A 16,793-nucleotide genomic window follows, 5' to 3' on the forward strand; every position below is an offset into this window, starting at 1 on the left:
TAACTATATCTGCTTCAAATGTAATGAAATGAATGGAGATCGGAAAAAATGGATAGCATGTGAATGCAAAAGACTCTACCATAAGAGATGTGTGCACATAGTGACAACCATCAGTGATATTGACCGGAATAGCCTAGATTGGTTATGCCCTCACTGCATACGTGATTCCAGACAAAACAATTTAGTAATATCAAAATTAAAGGAAGATGATAACATGAGAAATCTGGCCCTGAACGAACAAGATGCGAAAATAGATGACTTGGAAAACAAACTTGCGGACCTTGGCGCAGACTCAGCAAATTCCACCCAGATCACCGACCTCACTGAGAAAGTCAACATTCTTGCCATGAATATAGAATCAATGAAAGCAACACTTCAAACATTGATAGACCCAAAACCGGAGAAACCGACATTTGCTGACAAAGTTAAGGAGAAAAATTTGTTGATAATTAAATCAACAAATACAACAACTAAAATTACAGAAAGAAAACGTGAGGTTGAGCAAGCACTTGAAGACATTCCTATACTTAACACCAGGTCAACTACGAATGGAAATGTTGTAAAGTTTGCAAACAATATGATCAGAGGAGAGGCAGCAAATAAAATTCAGACATTGAGGGCTGACACTGAAACGAGAAAAATTGGAAAACTAAAACCCAAAATAATGATATGCAATGTATACAATGATGAAGGTGATGTAGTAAATGCTTTGATTCAAAGAAATCGCTGCTTGGACCATATCCAAAATATAGAAGATAGGATGAGTGTAGTCCTGAAGAAAAATACCTTGGGGGGGGGGGAGACGGACCACCCACCATGTGCTGAAACGTGATCCTGAAGTTTGGAGGGCTATTTATGATAATGGAGACAAAGTTTCGTTACGATGGGGTATCTATAACATACGTGATAGGTACCACGTGATCACCTGCTACCACTGTCAGAGGTACGGACATTTTGAAAAAGATTGCAAGTCTAAGAATGGAGATAAAGTCTGCTGGAAATGTTCAGGGAGACACTCCACCAGAGAGTGTAATTTGGAAGTATCAAAGTGTATAAACTGCACAAAGTTAAACAGACCAAGTGACCATACAGTAAATTCTAGAGACTGCAATGCTTTTGACTTGGAATTGAAAAGACTAGCGGAAAATACTGATCATGGCTACTAGGGATGTCATAAACTGTGGCTATGTAATTATACAATGTGTAGGTAATAAGACTTCAAATTCGAGAATTGATAAACAAGAAATATTTAGATATACTAGCATTATCTGAAACATGGCTAAATAATTTTGACAAGGCAAAGATCACTGAAATGACGCCCCCACACATGCCTTCTTTCACATACCGAGAGAAGGTAGGTCTATCTACTACAATTTACCAAAAGTCCAACTTAAGAAATTATAAAACATTATAAACAGAGGAGCAAGACTGATAAAAGGTGTCCCACCTAGAGAAAGGATCACCCCTATACTAATTGATTTACACTGGCTGCCGATTAAAGCGATAATTGAATTTAAAATATGTACAATAACCCACAAAGTTATCAGAACCCGTCTTACAAAATATCAAAGAATTGTTACATATTGCGCAGCCAACTAATCGTGTCGACACGAGATTAGTTACAGATGGCTTCAAACTGTTGGAACCTAGATTTATGTCTACTTTAGGCTCCAGAGCCTTTAAATATGCAGCCCCGAGACTATATAATAAGCTCCCATGAAAAATTCAAATGATTATTTCATGAGTCTTTTGACAGTGATGATTTAGCAGTAAATGAACAATATGTGACTTGAAGAGATAAATACTGTGAATGAACAAGGTAAAACGACAGTGGAGGTCCTGTAGAGAGTGGGGTTCCCCTGCTGTATGGGACCGGAAAAGCAGCCATCAAAGTAAAGTAAGTAAAGTATCTGATCTTGTTCCCAATACAGTAGAGATCCCAAGGGAATTTTCACTCCTCACACATCTGCGACAGCCTCTCAGAATTTTCCTCGGTGCAGTGGAATCCCTACATCTTCACTTGGAGGTTATCCAGCATCTCTCTCAGGCAGGCTTTTCTAGAAAATACTGCCCAGAGGATGCCTGGATGCGTCCAAAACATTTGTTTGCACTTTGCCTGTCTAAATGGACCTTCTGTAGTTAATGACCTTCAAGGGGTTTCTCTCCACCCGATGTCTCTATTCCAATAATTGCGGACTTCTTGTTTTACCTCCCTAGGGAGAAACTCTACTCCGTTTCTGCAGTAAAAGGCTATCGCTCAACTTTGAGCCAAGTCTATAGACTTGACGGGGTAGATATTTCTTCCTCAGAAGAGATTTCTATGCTCATACGGAGCTTTGGGTAATCCTGACCTCCAGTTGAAGTTAGCCCTCCTTCTTGGAACGTGGTTAAAGTTCTGGGAGGCTTGAAAAGGACGCCCTACGAGCCTCTGAGACAGGCATCTGATAGGAACCTTATCCAGAAAAGTGTTCCTTCTCAGCAAGTAAGTAAACTGCACTGGCTTTCTTTTGACATCACCCATTCAAGGGGTTGGAGGGAGGTCTCTCTAAGCTTTGTCTTAAGAGTTTATTGCAAAAACCATAAATTCCTCGTCATTGGATCGTAGATTTTCAGTTAACTCAGATCAACTCCCACTGTGTCCTTTAAGGGTGTCGAGGAGCTACTTGAAACTTACCAGATCAGCCAGGCCTCATCTGAAAAACCTCTGCAAGTAGAGAGAGGACTAAGAAGAAAGTCATCAAGATACCATCTCCTATTGGCTCGGGGAGGTAATTTTCCATTCTTTAGAGCCCTTGTTGACATGGAGATCCCGAGTGAAAACGCACATGAGAGGCATTGCTACCTCTTTGGCTTTCAAGAGAAACTTCTCTGTAGTGCAGGTTCTTAGGGCAGGGGTCTGGAAACAACAGACCACCTTCAATGCCCATTACCTGGAGGTGTGACTCACAGGACCGTGGACATGTTTACTCTGGGTTCTGTTGTTCCTGCTCAGCAGGTGATATAGCTACCTCGTCTCCTTAACAGGACCACTTCAGAGGTTGAGGGTACAGTAAGTCTGGGGTGTAAGCAAAGAGTGACTGGCTTTTTCCTTTCTACCTTCACCTCTCTTGGGGTACAGCCTCGGAAGCCTCACCAGCTGGACTTGATGTAGAAATAGTTAAGCTCATTTTGCTCTCAGCTACCAAGTGTATAAGCACTTAGAGTTTTCCCCAAACTTCTTACGATAGGGAATGTTATGTAAAAAAGCAAACCTTTCTACTTTAAAACACTGCCTTCTACCGATGCCTATTCTTTCAGTGCTTTAGTTAAAACTCAAAAGATCTAGCTCTAGCTACCAAAGGATTGCATGGGCCGTGTTGTCCACTCACCTTTCATGGCTCAAGCGGTATAGGTATCCAGACTTGAGCATTATATGCCAGGTCTGGGATTTCCATTTTAGTTCCCTGCCAGTTGGAACGGACTGCCAACTGTCTAAGGAAGATTCTCTTATAGTAAATATGGTTGTATTTGTGTAGGAACAAATGACATATTTTATAAAAAATTTAATTTTTCCTGACCATATAAATCTGAGTTCTTTAATCAAACTTTCCTGCTGTCACCAACCCCCAACAAAAGTCCCGACTGCAATCCAATTGAAGTTACAATGAGCTACTACTTGTCTCTCCAATGCTGGCAGAGTAACTACCTGCTGGTTGTTTACACCTCATTAAAAGTTGTAACTGCCGTATTGCAGTTAAGCTGTTATCATTCTCCTATAGTAAAAAACTCTGGTTTGTTTGGATAGGAAAAGTAAAATTCATTTTTAAATTTGGGGTTTGTAGTTTTTTTTATTGACTTTTTCTTGTTATGATCATTTATTTTTATGATCATTTATTTTTATATGTATATTTGAATATCTTGACTTGTTATTGTGCCTTATTTGAATTTATTTTTTGTGTTAATTTCAATCCAGTATTTGTTGGTCTTCAGGTTTGGTTGCAGTGTGCAATATATTTTTCTTTATTTCTACGCGAATAAAAACCTTTGTCATTTATATGGGGTGTACTGTACTCTTGCTGTTTTGCTATGACCAAATTTACAGAAGTCTTGTTGGTCTGGCAGCAATGTATGACTCCTCTCTGGGCTCACTTGCACTGTGTAGGCACGATGGAGCCTGCCGGTCAATCCTCACTTTACTCACGATCGGTACTTGAAAGCTGTGCTTTTGTGCTTTCTCATTCAGCAATTGTGATTATGAGTGCTTCTCAAGTATGTACAAGAGCTCGCCATGCCCTTGAAGGCCACCCTTGTGGCACCTTCATGGGTCTCATGGAGGTTCATCTGCATCATTTATGTTCAAGGTGTCTTGGTAAGAGATGCCCAATGAACTACCTTGTGGAAATTATTAGGAGTGGTCGTCCTTCCAATGGTTACAGTTTGACAGGTGTCACAAGAAGACTAAAAGGGATCATTCTCCTGCTTCTTCCTCCAAGGATGGCAAAAAGCAGAAGCCTTTTCTTTCAGGTCTGGAGTTTTCCCTGTCGTATCCTTCATTATCAGTTTACAGAAGCTCTGATAAAGGATGCCGGCCATTTGTTCCAGCACTTGTATGTTGATGTGCTGTCTCCTATTGCACTCAATGAAGTGGAGAATACGCATAATGATTATGAACCTTGGCTTTAGCACTTAATCAGCCAAAACATGATTCTTTGCAGGAACCATTAATTTCACCAGATTTTGGGAACCCTTACGAGTGTGCTAAGCTCAGTGGAACTATTTACTTCAGAAATAAGAGAGTATGTAGATTTCTTCTCCATAGTGCAGGAGGTTCTCCCATTAAATTGAATCAAGTGTCTCCTCAAGGTATGTCAACATGGGTGTAACTGCTCAACAAACAGGTATCATGAGCCTCCAGGTACATCAACATGGGCGTTACACTGCTCAACAAACAGGCTTTATGAGTCTCCAGGTACACCTTCTGCAATGTTGGAAGAATTGTAGTGTCATAGCAGCTTGGGCCTTCCTGTAACTCCAAGAGGTATAAAGTTAGATTCTCTCATAAGGAAGCCACTAACTTCTTTCCTAGAAAAGTATCAGCTCTTCTGGATACCTCATGAGGACCCAGTGTCATCTTCCCTTTAAAAGTTAGGTATCTTTTACGCCACAAAAGGAATAAGGTTAGTGCATTTCTCTCTGCAGTCGCAGATGCACAAACAACCTTTGCATTTGCGTCATCAAACAGGTACAGAAAACTGCTCGCTGTCCATGAGGTAAAACGGAAACGCATCACCACAAGCATGGTACCCTAGTTAACACACACACACCTGAACTCAACACCAACTATTAATTCTCGCCTGTAGGCAGAATGTGTTTCCGTAATTTCACAAATGTTAGCATCATGCTCATGTGTATATGAAACAAGCTCACCATCGTCTAGGTCGATGCATCCCATTACAGAATGCTAGATCTACATCTAGATTAAATCCTAACACAGTTAAAAGACTTCAGGTTTACAGGTGAAACCGCTGCACTGGTAGGAGAGGAAAATGACTGCAGAACTATCTGCTATTTCTTGTATATCAGCAGCAGCCATCGCTTACAAGACAAAGAACAGATTCCTCACCATATTAACTCAGCTCAAAGATACTGAGAATCTTGGTGGGACACAAGAAATTTTCGAGATTGTCGCTACAGTATTCGGTGTCTGGGAGGGAAACAGCATTTCTCCCATCTCCATCTTATTAACATGAGTCCCCAGCTTATAGTAATAAGATTACAGCCATTCTTAACCTTTGGCTACTACAGACGCTTCAGGAGCGAGGCAAGAGAGGAAGTATATCCAAGAGATGGTTAAAACCAAAGATTTATCCTAAAACTGGATCCCAAACCATCATGGTCCAGACCTATAACTAGATCCCTAAATCCTTCATTGATCGGCATAGAGGACTCCCCAGAATAAGTGGCTGAAGCACCAACAGAAGCAACAGATGCTGCTCCCATAGAGTTACTGACGTTGGAACTGGGGAAGCATCTCATTTTCATAAAAGAATAATCCTTATGTATCATATAAACAAAGTCTGCAACCGCCTAGTGCCCAGATAACAGGAAGGCGCTGCTCACGTGATGGGTTCTTTCCAGATCCCCAGAACGCTTGCCATAAGTTTGATGTCTCAGTTTCAAAATAGGTTAGAGACGTCATGGACTTTCTTTACAAACAGGTTTCTAGTGCAGAGAGCTCTTCTGAGATACTACCTCCTACCATATATCTACAAATCTGCTACCAGTCAGATAACATTCAGCATTACAATAGACAGCCAGAACCCTCTACTTCATTTCATCGCAGAACATCATTCCGGCCGTAGGATTCAAGGATGCTGTGGCATTCGTTCGGGACGGCAGATCCCCGATGACGCCCGCGTGGTGCCCAGCCCCATGCTTCTTTCCCCAGGGGCTGCGACCATGTGGCTCGTCAGTCAGAACATAAGTGTACAGCCCTTTACACTTTATGTTCACCGGTTAATGGAGGAGCCTTTGTGCACTCCATCACCCATCCTTGCTGGATTATGACCTCCTCCTCCCTATGAAAGACCAAAAGTTGAGAGCAGAGGGACCTCTTCCCTGTACCTCGTTGCACAGGGCCGTGGCCCGATCAGTATTAGTCAATTCAAGTTATCCCAAAGTTTCTGCTGTGATCAGTGCCAGGGATTCTAAACATTGCCGTTGTCTGCCTTCTTCAGTCCCCAATTACATTACTGGTTCTATCCTTGGGTTGGAACAATATTTTTTTTTTTGGGGGGGGGGGCCACAACCACCGGTGCAACCTTTTGCACAGTCTACCTCGGGTAGCAATGAGGGTACTCTGAATTTGTCTGCTCCTAAGACACTGAACTTTACACTGTTGCTGATGGGGGCAGACAATCCTAAGTCAGTTTTCCTTTAAGGATATTGCACAAATTTGCGAGTGAAACAGTCTAGAGGGTGGTTCCACCTTCAGGGATAACCTCGACCTTTGATCGCTAGTTTAGTGACCCTCAAGGATTGAGAACTTCCCCGCTTATATTCTAGTTTCACCACGGATCAAGTTGACAATCATATCTGTGGATCTAAGAACTCTCCGACTTTCGACTGGTCAAACAAGATCTTGCCCCCTCCTCAAGGCAGAGGTTCTAAACACCAGAGCTTGCTGTATTACCTTCTCAGGTTGACCCATCTGTGTGTGTACTGACAGGGAACTCTTCTTGGAGAGACTGAAGACAGAAGAAAAGTTCTCATCCTATTTGAGTCGACAGCCATGGCCTCCCTCTAAGCTGTCTCTTAGCTTGACCAGTGGCCAGGTTAGTGGTTATTAACCACCAAATCTCTGGAGAAGTACAGGAGTCATGCTGTTTGGCAAGAAGGCATTCCAGGCAGCAAACCATTGGGCCACCTGAGTTTTAAAGAGTGATGCCTTAGTCTCCCTATTCTCAAAACAAGTAGGCCCACATGTAGCTCAGACGTACAGGAGGCAGTGAAGAAGTGGAGGATTGCTTTGCATTGCTCCCCGATCCAGCATGCACTCTCCTTTGAGAGTCCTGGCCCTTCAAGAAAAGCCGTAAACGAATCCTCAAGTTCGGCTAGGCCTGCAGGATCAGATACAAAGAAAACCACGGGGGCTGTTCCTAGACCCAGACTGCCCACAGCATTTTCCAGAAATGAGCCTGTGTGCACACAGCCATTTTTGAGCCACCCAACCTGGTTCTTTGAGGAAGGGGGTCAGCAGAAAGAAGGGCATCGCTGCAAATGGCCCCAGTAACAGAGCAATAAAAACCTTTTTAAGAAATAAAATTAAAGGCAAAACTTTGCAATTTATTTATAAAGCAACTAGTAATTCTTACAACAAATTTCCTTTCATACATGTTTTGTAGTAATGTCCAGAAAACACCATGCTTCTCATAAGGATGTATTAGCACACCAAATTTCAGTTAATTTACAAGTTGCTACTCAAAACATTTAGTAGAAAATTAACTGGACAAACTTAGTGACAACTTTTAATTGCTAAACTTAAACCAGAATTTAGCAATTAAATGTAATTAAACATAAAGTTTAATTATTAAATTCCGGTCATAAATGACTACCAAAAGGTATGACTATTACCAAGAATATAAACAGGGTGTACCTGCTATTAATAAATAATCCACTAAAATTCTGCACTGTCATTGTGCTTCAACAATTAATTTTCTAGACTTACTATATAGATCAGCATGAACACAGTATCCTCTTAATAGCATCACAGTTTACATTCCGATGAAAATTGTATTGTGTTCCCTGACTTTAAATACTTTATTAGAAGTTTAGTGAAGGTTATCATCAAATCACTAACACAACTCTAAAAGGACATAAAAAAACCTTCCATCACAATTTAGTTTAAATCACTTTTCTGCTAGTATTACTTTGAGCTATAATTTCTTAGGATTTTACTCTTCTCTTATTTGTACTTTACTCAAAACCTGTGTAGCACAAAAAGTAACTTTTAAACATATCAAACATAGTATTTAATAACAGATAAAGCAAACAACACAACAGTACCCTAACATTACAATAAGCTTGATTGCACAATCCAAACTGGACTATATTTGTAAATAAAATTCATAAAAAAGACTTTAGATAGCTAATTGTCATCTATGAATTTTGATAAATATAAAATAATCTCTGCCTTCACCTTAGTGAAGAATAATCCAAGAAACCAAGCATGAAAACTGCCTCATCACAATGATACTGTTACACACGGAAGGTTTTTCTGCACGTCATGTATGTGATAATTAAATCACTAATTCCATTTTTTGTATTCCATGCCATCTGGAGGCTTAACATCTACCTTATCAGTTGCAACTTCCTTCCAGTTTGTGCTTAGTACAGTTCCTCCAGACTCCATCTGTTGAAAGAAAGGAAAAAAAAAATAATCATCACACTACCTTATGCTTTTATTTTATTCACTAATACTAAAATGACTTGAATTAGTCAGTACTATCCTCAATCACGTATTACAGTACATATACCTTTATGTCTGAATACTGTTTTATACAGTTTCATTTAGACAGTATTGTAGAGAATATATTTATGTATTCCTTCTGAGATACCATCCTTTCTTATACAAAATACTGTATGAGAACTGTAGTACAATTGTCAATGACCATGACAGTCAAAACTCCAAAAATTAATAATATACTGACAATTAAAAAGAAACTGGACTGGGAGTTAAAGGACAACGTTGCGAACTTTGTGATGCTCCCTGCAGTCTCATATAAAATTGTAACCTAACTACTGTAGTTTCATTGTGATAGTTTATACTGTACCTCTCCCGCTTTTCTACTGTGGAAAATTTATGCAAATGTCCATGATCGTTATCGTTTCTACAACTGACATTAGTCACCTGAACTGTCTCTGCATAAGACACCTAACGTCGACGATAGACTACCCGACGAATTTTTTAAATATAAAAAAAAATGCCTATCTGAGATTTTTTTTTTTTAAATATTCTCTTGGGTGTCAACAGCAGGTAACAAAATTTTTATTTTGAGAAAACACAATGGCCCAGATTCATAAAACTAATACAATCCTCTCCTAGTCAGGTTGAAAGCAAGGTTCTGGCAATACAGGTTGACCCTTGGCATTTTGTCACGACATTTACAGGAAACAGATCAATCTTCAGTTCTATGATAATTCCAAGGTCAAACAACTAGAACAGTCTAATACAGACACCATTGCTTTGAAATTTCCCTAGGTTTTAGGGTTTCAACAGTTAGAAAATGTTATTACTTGTCCTTGACTATCAAAAATTATATTCAGTATGACAAGCCAAGCTGCAACCCTAGTAAATCAGAATGCTAAAAAATCAAGGGCCCAAATGAGAAAGCTACCATCAAAAAAAAAAAAAAAGCAATACTTAAGTAACCTATACTAAGTAACCTATAAAATATAAGTTAAAGTAAAGCAAGATAACATTTTAAAACAAAGACTTATTACCAAAAAACTCTTGCAATATATTCAAAGATTTCAACTAAGACTATTCCATAAATTGGTTACATCAGGAACACAACTTCTAGAACACTGACGTAAAGCATCACATGAGCAGTCAAAACTGTTTAAATTTAAGTCATGAAAGATATAGTTTGTAGGTTCTAGATGGAAAGGATTTTCAAAATCATTCAATCAGATATACAAAACTACCATTTATAAAATCAGGAAGATGGAATTTCACGGACTACAGGTTTGTCCAATATATGCAGCTTTAGACAAGACAGGGTACTCAAATCAATGGCAGAAAGAGTAAAATTTACCTTTGGATAAATAGGTATCCATAAATTTTAAAAAATCCATTAACCAAATTTTATGCAATTGAAAATTATATACTTCAAAAGTGAATCTTATATCAATTATGAAAATACACATTGATAATGTAGTTCTGCATGTACTGTAGTTTGAGATACAGTCAAATGATCTGGATGGAGAAGATGCAATGTCTTAGACTAACAAAAAATCACACTTTTAAAAATAGGCTACAAGTTTAATTACATCCCTTGTAGTATGCACCAGGCAATTAGATCTCTTAAAAAGGTCACCAACTACGGGTCTACAATAAGGTGGTCAATTTGAATTATAAATTTGAGGCAAATAGCCTGGTGGTGAAACCTGAAAAGCCATTCCGCACCCTAGTTACACTGAATTAAAAAATAAAAGAGGTTGAACAGTTAGATGGAAGCAAGAACAGAGGCAAAGGGAATAAAATGAGTGCAGCAAGGGGGCTGGCCAAAGGAACACGTCAAAGACCTCCAAGTATGCCTACTGATGGCACTAATTCGATGAGGGTAAGGTGATATTGATATAAATAGAAAATTATCTGTACAAATAGTCACATTTGTGTATATAAAAAGTATCGGGCCAAGGACGTATACATTCCAACTCGTAATATGCATTGACGGCATTAACCCCCAACTTCTAAACTTTATGGGCTTTCCAATTTTCGTCCTAGATTCTTCTCAACCACATTCTACAGTACTACCTAGCATAGAAACTGAGCAACTGAAGCATCGTCATCATAATATTTCAAATAAAGTAACTGAAGCATCGTCATCATAATATTTCAAATAAAGTAACCAGAATTGAAAACTATTTATCCCTTCTCTTTCAGCAATGCAAGGCATTTTAACTTTCTAATAACCCTTAAGTGTGATAAATATATACCTTTTCACCTCCTAGTAAAACAACGGAGAAAAATGCTACTTACAAACGACTTATTCATTGCTCTTTTAGTTTCATCAGATCCTTGTCCATAAATTTTCTGGAAGAGCTGATTGAGTGCAGCATCCCCTTCAAGCTTCTCATTTTCCTCTTCAGCCTTTATGTCTGCTTCGAGCTTATTCCAGTCGTGCTTCCTGCTAGCAGATGACGGATATGCTGGAACGCTTTGAGTTTTGGTAGGTTCTGCAACACACACATCCTCTTAAAATACTAATGGATTGCAAGAAAATTCAAAACCATAATAGCTATATTCTAAAACTTACCTTGTATCCAAAACTTCTTACCCTGAAGAACCAAGCACTTGCAACCAACAATAAGATTTTACCACTAAGCTTAGGTTCTAAATATTCTAACATGCAAAATATACAAATAAAAGATGCGACCTAAACAATGATACTTCTAAATTTAGTTTCTCTAGCAGCGTTGCACAAGACTGGTCTACAATATTATATAATCAGTCTGATAAAGTATTGTACAGATTTGTATGAAACTTTCAAAGAGTAAGTACACCCCATGCCAATTTAAATGTTTTGTTTATGTACAAATAAAACATTTACAAGCCACCCTCTCAAAACTATTGCCAAATGTTCCATTGCTAGTATCACCTAGTGAAGGAAAACTAATAAACTTTACTGTCCTGGTACTGAAATTTTGTCACATTTTGACTAGCTGTGAACTTGCTGTATGCATTGTGTATCTCTATGAAAGTCTTAACTAATATTGGAAAGAATAGCTATAATTAGCCAATTCATTATTTCTCCTAAATATACCACTTGAATTTACACACACATGATCTAGAACTTTATTTATACCCTGTATATACTATATAATTATCTTGACATTACCTCTTCACTATTTGTCTGCACCATAGTGTACTTTCAAACTCCCACCCTATATTTTCTCTTCAGAAAAATATGGACTGCAAGCTCAGGATATCCATGCCTTTAAAATAACTGGCAAAGTTCTCCATAGCTGAAGGTATACTTCTTTTGGGTACTAAGGCATTAACATAACAGTGAAGATGGCAGTACTAATTACTTGAATTTTAAGCCGAATGATAAAGAACTCAATAAATCACAGTGATGGTAATTCATGTTAATATAAAACCTGGCATGACCACTTTACAGGATAATTTATACTCGAAACTAAAAAATATTATTCCGCTGATTGTTTAAAAAGAAACTGTGCAGTTAATCTCCAAATTCCACAAAGTAGTAGGTTGGCCAAGGGACCAGCCACCCGTTGCGATACTACTGCTAGTGTCATTGGGTCCTTTGACTGGCCAGACAGTACTAAATTGTCTGTCTGTCTGTCTGTCTGTCTGTCATTATGGCTCATTTCCTCTTTGCTGACACACAAACAAAATAATCTGGCCTATTCTTTACACAACCTCCTCTTTCCTCATACACTTTACAACACTGAAATTACTAAATGATTTTTATTCTTTCAAGAGGTTAACTACTGCACTGTACTTGTTCAGTAGCTACTTTCCCCTTGTTAAGGGTAGAGAGAGACTTTAGCTATGTTATGCAGCTCTTCTGGGAGGACACTCCAAAATCAAACCACTGTTCTCTAGTCTTGGGTAGTGCAATAGCCTCTATACCATGGTCTTCCCCCTGTCTTGAGGTAGTGATCTCTTGCTTGAGGGTACACTAACTCACTATTCTATCTTTTTTTCTCTTCCTGTTGTAATTTTGAAGTTTTTAGTTTATATATATATATATATATATATATGTATATATATATATACTATATATATATATTATATTATTGTTCTTAAACTTTTAGTTTATTTCATTATTTCCTTTCCTCACTGGGATATTTTCCATGCTGGAGCACTTGGGCTTATAGCCTCCTGCTTTTCTAACTAGGGTTGTAGCTTAGCAAATAATAATAATAATAATAATAGAAAACCATAAAATTCATCATTATACAACTGAAAAATAAGACTATCAACTTAAAAGTGAGTGGGATTCAGATGCTAAAAATGTCTAAACCATTAATGACGAAAAAATTTGTGATAAAACAGTGAACAAATCTATATTAAAATACGAATAAAAAATCAAATTCATTAACTTTGGCATGTTTCAAAGACAGCACTTGGTGGCTTCATCCACCCAGGTACCTGGCCAAATGGCCCAAAACTACATTTACATTCAGGACAAGAAAACACCAATACAGTGAACCCTCGCTACTTCGCGGTTCGACCATCGCGGATTCACCACTTCGCGGATTTTTTTCATAACCCATGTCTATACATATATTGCGGATTTTCCGGAAATATCGAAAATACCGCGATGTGACCGATGGTGCGAGATTGGAGAAAGTAAGGAAAATTGAATCATGATTGATTTTCAATATAAATGAAACTTTGAGGAGCAACAAAGATATCATTTGTTAGAGAGAGAGAGAGAGAGAGAGAGAGGTAGAGAGAGGTAGAGAGAGAGAGAGAGGTAGAGAGAGGTAGAGAGAGAGAGAGAGGTAGAGAGAGGTAGAGAGAGAGAGAGAGGTAGAGAGAGAGAGAGAGAGAGAGAGAGAGAGAGGTAGAGAGAGAGAGAGAGAGAGAGGTAGAGAGAGAGAGAGAGAGAGGTAGAGAGAGAGAGAGAGAGAGAGATAGGTAGAGAGAGAGATAGGTAGAGAGAGAGAGAGAGAGAGGTAGAGAGAGAGAGAGAGAGAGAGAGAGAGATAGGTAGAGAGAGAGATAGGTAGAGAGAGAGATAGGTAGAGAGAGAGATAGGTAGAGAGAGAGATAGGTAGAGAGAGAGAGAGAGAGAGAGAGAGAGAGAGAGGGTGGTTTAAATGTAATAAACAAAAAAATTTGATAGGTTATAACACATTGGTGCTTATGTAATATCAACTGTATACTGTAGACGGTTTGAATAAGTTAAGAAATGGTATAAATGATACTTTGTTAGTGTATTCGTACACACTCAAGAGCGGCAGCTAGATGACAGCTGATCTAATCACAGCCAAAAGTAAAAAAAAAAAAAGTCATCAATACTCGATTTTTAAAACACACCCGAAATTTAAAAACAAAAGTACACGCTTTCTTAATGTGCAATTAACTATTTAAAGAGTGGCAATTTTCTAGAATAAAATGATATTTCCCAAAAAATAGTGGTTTGCTGATGAAATCGGATGCCCTATTTTTGGCTATGATTGAAATGGATGTAGACTCGGCCTAATTATTTCATTTCGTATTTAATTGACACTAAGAAAACTAATTTTAGTTTCTTCATCTAAATGTAAGTATTGTATAACACGAAGAGAGAGAGAGAGAGAGAGAGAGAGAGAGAGAGAGAGAGAGAGAATGAATCAGCTGTTGTAATCAAATGGCGTGTTTTTGTTTCGTGAGAATTTCATCACCACGACTATAACAACAACATACTGTACTGAACTTTACAGTATTATACAGACTACTGTAATATGATAAAGTAAAATATTTGTAATCTATTTTATATGAAATGGGGCTATTTTTGCTTTGTTTAAAATTTACATTTACGTATGTAAAACAACTCTCTCTCTCTCTCTCTCTCTCTCTCTCTCTCGTAGATTATTTTCCTGCTTTGCTACGTATGTATGATTTTATATAGATACGGTAAATAATATTTGTAATAACATATTTTATAAAAGCTTTTACTGTAATATCATTATTTATCACTTTCATCATGCGCGTTAAATGCCTTAGTTTGTTTACTGAGCGTACTTTATGACGCCGTCGTTTCAGGCGGCGTCATAAAGAAAAAAATTTCATTTGGAAGTCCTAAGAAAAATTAAGTAAAACATTAGTAATAACCAAATCAACATACTGTACTGAATAATCAATATAATTGATGCAAAAACTAACCTATAAACAGATGTGTAAATGCGTTTGTTTCTTCATTAGGATCAGAGATAAACGTAAACAAAACATTGGTTGCCATTTTTTATCGTGCTTTTTGGCGTGTTTAGGAAACGCATGATATGAAGTCGCCTTTAATATTTGTGCCTGTTTTAGTTTAGGGTACTGTATTACATGCATTAAGTGTTCTGTACATTAAAGGGTAGTTTGTTAACAGTACTACGTACAAGGGAAGGTTTTAAAAGTCTGAATATACATGTTAAATAAATAGGTAAATATGGTGTTACTACTTCGCGGATTTTCACCTATCGCGGCCGCGTCTGGAACCTATCTACCGCGATAAACGAGGGTTCACTGTAGTTTATTTACCTCCAGGAGCAGATTTAACAGTAGGTTCGGTACCATCACCTTCCAAGGCAGCCCAATGTATGCCATCCACCTTTTTCATCTTCACTTCAATCTGAAATCAAAAGGGTTTATGTAAGAAATTAAAAATATTTACCAAAAATTGATCTTCCTGATCTCTCTATAATAAAAAGGTCCATTTCTTTTTATTTTTTTTAGAACAGATTAAAATTATTACATCAATTTTCAACACTAAAAAATATTTTAATTATCAAATTTCTCGTTTCTAAACTAGCCCAATTTTCATATCGCTTTTTGTCTCGAGAAGCTAGGAATGTTGATGTTACTCCTTAAAATCAAGATTTTCCAGTTTTCTTTCCTTCCACAATACACTAATGCCTCTATTAAAGCAATGAGACATTACCAAACACCAATAACATTATCTAAAAGTTTAAAAAATCAAAATACCCCACTATCCTCTTGACACCACCAATCTGTGGGGATGTATAAATTAAATACTACTGTATTACTAAAATTCTGTTCATTTTTTTTAACTTCCTCTGAGGTTCATAATGCTGACTTACACACTTCACAAATGGCGAGTAGCCCGTGAATGAGTGAGATAGGGCATTTGGTTTCCATTACATCCTAGACCAGGGGTGGGGAACATTTTGGTGGATGAAGGCTATCTTGCAATTCTTCATCACTCTTTAAAGCCGCATAAAGATTTTATTTTGTTATTTTATCCCCTAGGAAGAAATTTATTAGTAATCTGATGAAAGATATTTATAGAAATTGAAAGCATTAAATTTTAAAATCTTCTAATTAGAAAAGTACTTATACAAATAAATTACTTATTTGAGTTTTAATCTTTTGAGAAGGAATTTGCATCAAATATGAAAAGTTTATTCACAACTGTATGTTGAAGAAAAGCAGGAAATCAGTCATGCATGTTCACGATGATTGTGATATTCTACCACTTTTTTTTCAAATTTTGATGGGATTTTCTCGTCAAATATAGAGGTTTCAGGATGCATTTTGACATTGCAATAAGCTCCACTTGTAACTCTTCAGGAGCCTGTGATACACAAGCCAAAACCCTCGCATCTATCTCAATTTTTCCTCATTATGTTCATAAGCTGGGGAAATAGTTTTTCTGAAATTTTTTGATTGAGACAAGGGAGTTTGAATAGAACTTTTTTTCTAAATGACTCAAATTCTTGAGACATTTACTTCTTCCTTGCAACGTTGTTTAACCCATTTTGTTTTTAAATAAAATTTCATAAAAATGTGACATCTCGGTGAAAATTTGGATAAATTAAAACACGTTAGTTATTTTCTCTAAAAAAAA

General features: G+C 37.6%; 1 protein-coding gene across 1 annotated transcript in view; it reads right to left on the reverse strand.

Annotated features, from left to right (window-relative positions):
- Positions 1-7,811: 7,811 nt before the first annotated feature.
- The window catches only part of LOC137624410 (protein SGT1 homolog), a 31,025-nt gene continuing 22,043 nt past the window's right edge, over positions 7,812-16,793 (reverse strand). Inside the window, exons 8-10 of the mRNA XM_068355155.1 lie at positions 15,467-15,557; positions 11,243-11,439; positions 7,812-8,890 (exon numbers count right to left, since the gene is read on the reverse strand). Of these exons, the coding sequence (XP_068211256.1) occupies positions 8,786-8,890; positions 11,243-11,439; positions 15,467-15,557 (393 nt within the window). The 3' untranslated portion in view covers positions 7,812-8,785. The remainder of the gene's footprint in view (positions 8,891-11,242; positions 11,440-15,466; positions 15,558-16,793) is intronic.

Source organism: Palaemon carinicauda, chromosome 31, assembly GCF_036898095.1.
Source record: "Palaemon carinicauda isolate YSFRI2023 chromosome 31, ASM3689809v2, whole genome shotgun sequence".
NCBI classification, from domain to species: domain Eukaryota; kingdom Metazoa; phylum Arthropoda; class Malacostraca; order Decapoda; family Palaemonidae; genus Palaemon; species Palaemon carinicauda.